At 53.1% G+C, this 9,344-nt stretch overlaps 1 protein-coding gene across 1 annotated transcript; it reads right to left on the minus strand.

The window, feature by feature from the left end:
- Positions 1–1,842: 1,842 nt before the first annotated feature.
- Positions 1,843–9,305, minus strand: PPM1M (protein phosphatase, Mg2+/Mn2+ dependent 1M). Its single transcript, XM_054281147.1, has 10 exons — positions 9,091–9,305; positions 8,060–8,183; positions 7,219–7,473; positions 6,627–6,739; positions 5,592–5,676; positions 5,152–5,270; positions 4,688–4,751; positions 3,754–3,861; positions 3,405–3,553; positions 1,843–3,138 (listed from the first exon to the last, which is right to left on the minus strand). Exons 1-10 carry the CDS (start codon positions 9,303–9,305, stop codon positions 2,994–2,996), a joined length of 1,377 nt encoding a protein of 458 aa, XP_054137122.1. The 3' UTR covers positions 1,843–2,993.
- Between the last annotated feature and the right edge of the window lie 39 nt (positions 9,306–9,344).

The following is a 9,344-nucleotide window of genomic DNA, read 5'->3' on the forward strand; positions in this document are numbered from 1 at the left end:
TTTTGACAGGGAAGCATTTGCAAGTCTTTTATTCTGTAAAAGCTCTTTGTTAATGTGGTTTTGAGCGCTTGTCTAGAGGTTGTTGTTCAGCTCTCTTCTGCTTGCAGTGTTGTAAAACATGGTGTGTTGTGGCATGGAATGTTGAAGGAAAAGGGAACCAGAGGAGTGGTTTAGGAGGATGCACACACAGGCACATCAGTGGCTTTCTGGAGTGAAGAGGGATGTTCAGGCTCATGCAGTAGTTCTCCATTCAGGGTGGCAGCTGAGCACCTTCCCAGGGCCCACTGCCACCCACGGAGGCAGAGACATCTCTGCTGATGTAGCACGGAGTGCTTTCCATCTGGCTTTAAGAGAGGGGAATGTGCCAAGTGTTGTCAGGGAACATGAGGATTGTGTGCTTCAGACAGTTGGACAGGAAAGGTGAATAAGCATTTAGCTTTCAGCTTTTACATGCTTCTCTAGGAGTCCCAGGGCTGCAATTCCTGTGTTCTTTAGGGCTGCCAGCTAATGAGAAACAGATCTGATGAAAAACAGCCTTCCCAGGTCTGACAGAGTGGCCAAGCAGCAAACACCATTCCCCCTCCAAATCTGACATGTAAATCCTCCCCATGTTCTTTGGGATGAATTAAGGAGCTTTCTTCAGAACAAGGGGGAAATGAGACTCAAGAGCCCACCTCTAAGTGAGCAGTGTGGTGGCTGAGCACATCTGCCTGGGCTGGAGGAGATTTCAGGAGTAATTCTCCAAGTCAGTCTTGAAAGATTTTTTTATTCCTTTATTGAAGCTTGCAGGTCCTGGATTTGTGCCCCAGTCCCTTTGTGCTTTGGAGGGTGCAGGAGCAGTTGAGTGACACATTTGGAAGCAGCAGGGTATTTTTTTCCAATGCCTCTTGGCTGTTTTAGCACTTTAAGAGACTTCACCTTGGTTTTGGGTCAGGGGCAGGAACCTGGTGAGCCTTTCACAAACTGGTCTCTGTGGTCGTGAGCTGCTCTAGGGAGTTGGACTCCTCGGTGGTATCTGCCAGTGAGTGTAAATACATAAAGTCAAATTATGCTTTGTCACAAAATACTACCTATGTGGAGAATTCAATGTTGTGGCTGTGACCAATAAATATTTTGTAGAGAGACCACTTGAGTGCTGTAAATTCTGCGTTTGTCCAGTCTGGTACAACTTGCTGGTTTCTTAGAGGGGGAATGTTAAACTCATCCATATTTTAAAATCTCCCTTTGTTTTGCAGAGTCAGAAATTCTTTAGTGGAAATTGTGGTTCTTTGAACCATAAATTGCCCATTTTAAGAGGTTTTTTTTGCCTATGAATATATCAGCATAGGGAAGCCTTGTGACAGGTACCTATGGTGCCCTAGGTAGAGAGGTGTTCACAGCAGCCTGTGGTCTGAGCTCTTTCTCAGCAAGGTGAGAAAATAACTTCCTGAATTTGGGTGACAGGAATCTTGGGTAATTACAGTTAATGCATATAAATGTGTTACAGCTACTGGAGGGAGGACAGCAGCCAGTATCATTACCATGGGTGAATCCTCATGTGCATTGTTTTCAGGTCAAAGTTAAGAAGAGGGAAGGAGAGATGTTTTTTATTCTACCCCTTGCCTAAACCATGAGCAGATAACTAAGAACGCTGCCCCATTCCTGGGGGGAATTTTCTCCCATTGCTGGAAATAATCTTCCAACACCAAGCCCTTGCAGCAGTTCTGGTTAAGGGGATGCTTCTGGAGAAAAGCAAAGACAAATTAAAAGCACAAATTTCCCAGTGATTTTCTGAGGCTGTTTTCCTCCAGCCCAGATCTATGTAAAACCCCCAGCAGGAATAACACCACAGTAAGATGCATGGGAAAAAAACAAAGTACTTTTATTTGGACTTTCATCCTTGCAGAACTTAAACACACACTGGGGTTTGGCTGCTTCTCTAGGGAATCCTGGAACCTGTGTAATGAATAATGAAAACCAAAGTGGGGACTTGGGGAGAGGGGAAGCTTGTCCAGACCTGAATTTGCCTGGCTAATAAACAGGTTGGGAAGCAGATCCTCAGAGTTTAAGCCAACTCTGACATGTCTGCTGCACTGTGTTTCTGCTGGAATAAGTGCTTGAAATTCAGCACTGCAGACAAATTGCAACAATCCAGTTTTATTTTACTTGGAGCTCTTCTACTGAATCAGCTGATGCACTAGCTTGAACACCTTGGTTCTCATCAGTGCTGCTGCTGCTACTAAACCTGCTTTGCTATCAGAAATTACCTGATTAGAGAAAGTGTCAGCAAGTGTGGATTAAGGTTGGTTAGAAATCTGTACACTGTGTTACTAACACACTTCAGTGTTCTTAAATAAGAGTAAGGCACACATCTTTGCACAGGAGGCTTCTGTACACCAGGGTGACGCTTCACCTGGCTACATCCTCTGGGTTTGAGGTGCTGCCTACAAATGGCAGCTGTCTCAGGGGCTCTGGGCTACTGCTCCAGCATTCCCATGCCACAGGCAGGGCTGTGCCCAGTGCTGTCTTGGCAGCAGCTCCCAGGTTTTCAGCACATCTCACATTACAGCAAATGGATACGAGAGATGCTTTAGCTTATGCATCCAGTTCAGCTTAGTTCAAGTCTGATTAAAAGCCAGCTCTTCAGACTGGCTGGATCTCAATTGATCCTTATTGTTCAGTATTAAAAAGGGAGAGGGATCAGTAGAAATATGGATCTGAGTGTCACTGTACCGCAAAGATCTTAGGAAAAGTGCCCTTTGGTGTGCATGGCCCCCTCTGCAGGTTCTCCTTGGTCCAGCAATGAGAAAGGGGAGTCATTTGTTGCCCACTGGGCTTCTCTTGCATGTTGTTAAGGAGCTAATCTTGTTCATCCTGTGCCAAGTGCTGGCTGTGCATTTCAGGTCCCACCGCAAATGGTTTTGCTGGAAGAGCAGCAGAAGTTCCTCAGTCTCAGGCTGATGCAGAATGGCACCAGAGTAAGGGAACACAGAGATGCTGTGTCATCCTGACAGTCAGTCCTCTTCCCTGTTGTGTAGTGGGATGACAAATACAGAGATGTCATCGTAGGATGCCTCATGGCTGTCATCCAGCATCCACTGGTGGCCTCTCTTCTTTCCCCTTGCCCTGCAGACCAAGCACTTGGCCAGTTCTGAAAACCTGGGGGTAGAAAAATGCAAGGGCTAATATAGCAACTATTCCCCTTAAGTTGCTGATGAGAGATGTGGCTTTATGTTGTCAAAATAACAAGGTTTTTTAAGACATCACCTTTGTCATTGTTACTTTAGGATGGCAACAGATTATAGGCAGTTTGCAAAGTCACAGAAAAGAGTGGTCATGCCAGAGCTGACCTGGAAGCAGTGGGATCTCAGCCTGCCTTAGTTCTGACCAGGTTCTTTGGAAAACAAAGGCAAAGCTGGTATTACCTTTGAGGATCTGTCCTGTTTTCTGCAAGGAAGCTCCTGACCACATGGGCCACCTCATCATTGCACAGAACATCCCAAAGGCCGTCAGTTGCCATGATGAGGACATCGTCTTCCTTAATGTCATGCAGAGCAAAGTCAAATACATTCACCTGGAAAGCAGAGCAGTAAATCTGTGACAATTCCTGCAGTGTAACAGGGGTCAGGGAGATGAGACTGCCCCTGAGACATGACACACTGGGACCAGGGTGCTTGGAGAAATGCTAAGACCTGCCAAGCCTTTAAAAGGTGCATCCTTCAGAGGAGCAGCTTGTTTAATTCCACCCTCCAATTCCCATGTGCTGTGACTGACCTTAGGAATGCAGGAGAGGAAGGGTTTGACTTCAATGTTGGTGTCAATGACCTTGAGCTGATGATCCCCCAGGCCTCGAGAGACAGCCAGAGTGCCCAGCAGGCGAGCCTGGCCCCAAACAGAGCAAAACAGGATTGAAATGTCAGGGTGTGGGGCCTTTCAAGGCTGGTGTGTGGCTTGTCCTGACTGATCCATGTGTTGCTTTAGGACCTTCCTCCAAGCATCACCCAGAACAGCCTCTGGAGGCTTTAGAGATGGAGGAATGATCAGAAGCAGTGCCCTGATGGGAGTGTGGAAGCAGCCTGACTGTGAATGGCTCCATGTGGCCCACGGTGTGCTCTGGAGTTAGTACATGTGCTCTGGGTAATGCTGCAGACCTCAGGAGGCCCATGGTGGCATCTGCTCTTGGTTTGAGGTGGCAGGAAAGACAGTTGGGCTGGTTTGGGGGTGTCCGTTCTGGCAAAGGGGGTTCTGCACTGACTCAGTAAAGGGAGTGGCACATGGGTTGTAGTGCTGGGGGAGTGATGGGACTTCCTGCAGGCAGATGCTGGATGGGTGCAGTCACTGCCTCTTCCTACCTCCTCCTTCCCTCTCCAGGCTCATTGCTCAGCCTCTCCTCGAGGAGGACAGTTTGTGGGAAAGGCACTAGAGCTAAAGGAGACAGTCCCAAGTGGGAGCGGATGAAGTTCTCATCTGAATCGAGTTCTGAGTGCAAGCCCTCGGGGCTGCCCTCTGCTCTGCTGTACTCTGGAGGAGGGAGCTCCAGAGGGCTCTGGGTTACACCTGCTGTATCCCAGCTGTGGGACTGTGCTGTGCTGGAGAACAGAGCTCCAGGTCTGCTCTAGTGCTCCAGAGTGTGACATGAGTGACAGGGACACTGAGGACCCCCAGAAGACTTGCCTGTGCCTTCCCAAGGTGTAAAGCATTAAGCTACCTGCTTCCCATGACCATGGACCAGAGGATACTTGAGGTCAGCCTTCTCCACCGTCTTGTACCCCCTGGAACAGAGAATTCACTGTTGATTTGGGGTTTGTCTGACTTGATAGTACAACCCAGCCAGAGTGTTTTGACTCTGATTGACCCTTGTGGTGTCCCCATGCACAGGCAGCTCACTGAGGATGGGGCAAGGTGATCCTCACTCTCCCTCCCCAGCTTCTACCTGCATCAGCTTGGGACTGCCTGCAGCAGCCCCGTGCCCATGGATGCCAGAAGGACCATCCTGACTGTTTTCTAACCACCCTGCCATGGTCCTTTGGAGGGAGCTGCTCACAGCATCCTTCCCTACCATTGTGCTGCTGCTCTCATTGGCAGGATGTGCCCCTTGTCCCCTCACTTCCCCATGGGTGTGAGCAGGTAAGGCTGCCCTGGCTGCAGCCCTGCAGGGCAGAAGGGACTCACCAGCCCTCCATGAAGTAATCCCGGTACAGCACTTTGTGGCCCACATCATCTCCCTTCAGCCTCCGAGGAAACTCAAAGCGGGTGAATTCACCATCCAGGAGCTTGGGGAAAAGGAAAGCCTGGGGGAGGGAATGGAGGGCTGAGCATGGACCTGTTCTGCTTCAGTGGAGTAGGGCATCAGAGCTGCTTCTGCCTCAGGACTGGCACTCCCAGCAGCAGAATGGGGACCAGAATTGGGAAAGCACATTCCAGTGAGGACATGAACATCTCCCATACTAAAGACTGTTGGCTGAATTTCTACCCCGGCCCTCCCTGGCTGGTTCCAGCTGACATTATGGCCACATAGTGGCCTTCAAGGAATGCTGGAGGTCCTCTTGCCACAAGCCCTGTCTGGCCCAGTGGGATGCCTGCAGCTGGATTGTGTGGAAGGAGTCACTCACCAAGTGCTGGATTCGCTGCCTCTCTGACTCGGGGGTGAACTCACTGCTCATGGGCACAATGCTGTCCTTCAGGACAAGAATTGCCCTACAAGGGGGAAGAGGCAAAGCTCAGCTGTGCCAGAGAATAGCTGTGCACTCAAAACTGTTAAAAAATGCCACTGTATTTCAAATAACTCCATTGCAATTGCAATGGAGAACTGTGCTTGCCTGGTTTGACAGTGATCGAGCTCACTGTTAGAGGAATGGGGGGGCCACAATCAGGTGAAGGAAATCACCCCTCACTTTGAAACACCTGCCAGGCTGAGTGGGCTGCTGCATTACCACCCCAAGGCTGTGTCTGGGCAGCTTTAGTCCCTTGAAATCCCCAAACTGTTCTAGAAGGCATGAGAGCCATTCTTCCAACAGGTCCCGTGCCAGGCAGGAGGGGGATGGCTGGGCTGCACATTTACTGTCTGTAAGATTAAATCAGAGCTGTGCTTTAACCTGGCAGCTGAACACCACACAGCCACTCACTCACTCCCCCACACCCAGTGGGGGGCAGGAAACTGGGAAAAAGGAAAGTAAAATCTGTCAGTTGAGAGAAGAAGAGTTTATTAGGACAGGAATGGAGGGAAAATTATAATGAGAAAAGGATTAGAATATAGAAAACAACTGAGGCACAGTGCAGGTGCTCCCCACCTTCTGACTGCTTCCAAGCCACTTCCCCAACAGTGGCCCCAGGCCACCTTTCCCCTCAGTTCACCCACCAAGCATGGTGCCATGTGGTCTGGAACATCCCTTGGGGTCAGCTGTCCTAGCTGTGTCTCCTCCCAACTTCTTGTGCCCCCAAACCTCCTTGCTGGTGGGGTGAGAAGCTGAAAAGTCCCTGACTGTGAGCAGCTGCTGAGCAGTGCTTGCACAACTCAAACATCAGTGGGTGTTCAACAGTGTTCTCTAGAACTCTGTCCCAGCTGAAACCAGGACAGAAAGATGCTGGAAACCCTGCTTAACTCCCAGCTCTCATCCCCAGCAGCTTCCCCCTTTATTATGACTCACCTGCTGTCCCCAGCATTGGCCACATAGAGCTTTCCCTGGAAATAAAGGGCAGCCAGAGCAGTGCAACCTCCTGTCTGGTTTGTAGCTTCCATCTCCTGGCCAATGACTTCATCCTGTTGGTTTCAACAAGTTTGGAGACTGGTGTGATCTGGGCTGCTGCTTTCTACACGCTGTCTCATCCCTCCCAGCAGAAATCCAGAACCAAAACTGACTGTGGATGGGTCACAGAAGCACAAAGTAACAGGCAATGCTGCTTCTGTACAGCCTGCTCAGCTGCTGCTCCTGCACTATGGGTGCTTTGGGAGGGTGATGGGGAGAGCTCAGACTTGTAGATGCTCTGAGTGTGACAACAGCCACCTGCCTGCCCTACAGAATTGTTCAGAGCTACTGCAGCTTTGCTCTGGGTCACCTCTGCCAACACACAACCCTGACACAGGCCCTGGGCTCTGACCCAGCGTGATCCCAACACATTTAGAGGTTTGGCCCAATGTTCCAGCCTACTCAGCAAGTAGAACAGCAGACCCTGCCCTTGCAGGGCTCAGGGAGGGTCAGGCTGTGGCCAGCAGGAGTGGTGCCCTGCATGGGTACTCACACATTCCTGGAAGGCATTCTCCAGGGCTCCCACCACCAGGTCTGCTGCGTGGATGCGCTTCTCCTCCACGAACTGGGGGTCACTGTCACAAACGCAGCGCCCGCTGAGGTGCATGGGGGGCTGGGCCTCGGTGATGCCTCCCACAACCTCCTCCAGCTTCTGCTTGATGCAGTAGTGCAGATAGTTGGAGGCGATGATGGCAGCGTCTGGGCCACCATGGCCATCAAACAGCGCCCAGTAGTGACCAGTCAGGAACTGAGGAAGAGGGACAAGACAGGGGCTGAAGGGCTTGTACAGATGGCAGGCTCAGAGCCAGCATGCCACTGCATGTATTTTGCCTGACTTTTCCACCCCAGCTTCCCTTCCCTGCCACTGGTAAATCTCCTCAAACTCAAGTGATGCCCACGTGCTGCTCTGCCCAGCCCATCATTTGAGCATCTGGATCTGCACTACCCCCCTCATGGGCTGTATTAGGGAAGATGGGGCCATTTCACCAGAAGTGCAGCACAGCCTGGTGAGAGCATCTCGTGTGCCCAGCTCATGCTGCTGGGCAGCACACACTGGCCCTTGAAAGCACAGGGAGGACAGGAAAGGTGAGGGCACCAAGGGCTTGGATGTCCTCAAATGCTGCAAGTCATGGGCCACAGAAGTAGAAATGGTATTTACAGAGCTATGTATTTGCTGGCCATAGGGTGCACAGGTCCCCTAAATACATCCAAGGAAGGGTTTCAGCATGTGGGCATGTAGGACTGATGGAGCAATCCGTGTTTCCTGAACCTGCACCCTTGGGTGGCAGCAAGAGGCTGGCAGCAGGGTGAGCACAGCCTGCCTGGGGCAATACCTGTGTGGAGCACAGGATCAGCCATTCCTCATCCTCCTCCAGGCCTGGCTCTCTCCTCCGAACAGAGATCTGACAGCAGGCTGCCTGGTCCTCATTGAACTCCGACTTCTCAGCATTGATAACCCTGCAAACACTCCAGGTAAGGTGTGGGGACACACTGCACCTCTGCTGCTCCCAGGCAGCTGTGCTGGCTGCTCTGCAGCCCCTGCAAACAGCTGCACCTTGCCCCTCCTTTGCAGCTCCAGCTCCCTGCTCAAGGATCAAACTCAAGGATCTCTCTGCTGATGACTGAAATATTAAGTCATTTATGTGCAACAGGGGAAAGCCCAGCTGGGGACACAGAGACCTGCACCCTGGCCTCAGGCAGCCCTGTCAGCAGCCCACACCATGCCATTTCCTTGTTGACACAGTGCACTGCAGAACCACCACCCTTGCTTTTCCTTCCAGCCTCGGTGATGTTTGTCCCTGGGTGGGAGCGGGCTCTCCTTGCATTTCACGCTGTGCCATCCCAACACCGTGGGGTTCGTGGGAACAGCTCCTGCCTGATCCATCCCTGTGTCATTTAAAACAGCAAACCAAGAGGTTTCTAAAATCGTGGCCATCCCCTTCCTTCGCTTTAAAGCCACTGTGCCAGGAGCGGTGCTGCTCTCGGGCTGTCCCGGCCACTGTCCCAGCGCTGGAGCCGGCACTGGGCTGGCAGGGGGTGGCCAGGGCTGTCCCCGCCGGCCCCGGCAGGATGGAGAGGGGCCGGAGGATTCACCGCGCCGCCAAGCCTGCTCTGGGGCACAAAGCCGCTCTCTGCTGGCCCGCAGATGCTGCAGGAGGGCGAGCTGTGCCTGCGGGCCGGGGCGGCTGCAGCCGGGGGGCGCAGCCAGGGCAGCTGGGGAGCGACCGCCCGGGCACCCCTCCAGGAGCCCCCCAAGCCTCCCCCGCCCCCTCCACCCCCCTAAACCTGCCCTATTCCCCGGTACCGGCCCCGGCAGCGCCCCTCGCCCGCCCCTCGCCCTCCCGGAGCTGCCGGCTGCACTCACTCGGCGTATCCCGCGCCCCAGGGCAGCGGCCGCTCGGGCGCGGCTCCGCGCACGGCCCGCCCGCCCCGCGGGGCCTCCTCGCCGCCGCCGGGCACGAACTTGGGCCGGCGGTAGCGCAGGGCGGGGGGCGGCGGGCCCGGGCCCGGTGCCGGGGCTCCGCCGGGTCGCTCCGCGGGGCCGCCCCGCCGCCAGCGCCGCAGCCACTCGCCCGACATGGCGGGGCAGGTGCGGCTCCTCCCGGCCCGGCCGCGGTC

Source organism: Melozone crissalis, unplaced genomic scaffold (genome assembly GCF_028551555.1).
Source record: "Melozone crissalis strain CALT ecotype California unplaced genomic scaffold, PUWL_Pcris_2 ptg000029l_1, whole genome shotgun sequence".
Classification (NCBI taxonomy): Eukaryota; Metazoa; Chordata; class Aves; order Passeriformes; family Passerellidae; genus Melozone; species Melozone crissalis.

Coding starts and splice junctions, on each gene's coding strand:
- PPM1M (XM_054281147.1), bottom strand. CDS start 9,305: ATGTCGGGCGAGTGGCTGCGGCGCTGGCGGCGGGGCGGCCCCGCGGAG. Junction 6,740..7,218: donor AGAATGCCTTCCAGGAATGT/GTGAGTACCCAT, acceptor TGAAACCAACAG/GATGAAGTCATTGGCCAGGA. Junction 3,139..3,404: donor AACAGGACAGATCCTCAAAG/GTAATACCAGCT, acceptor TTCTACCCCCAG/GTTTTCAGAACTGGCCAAGT.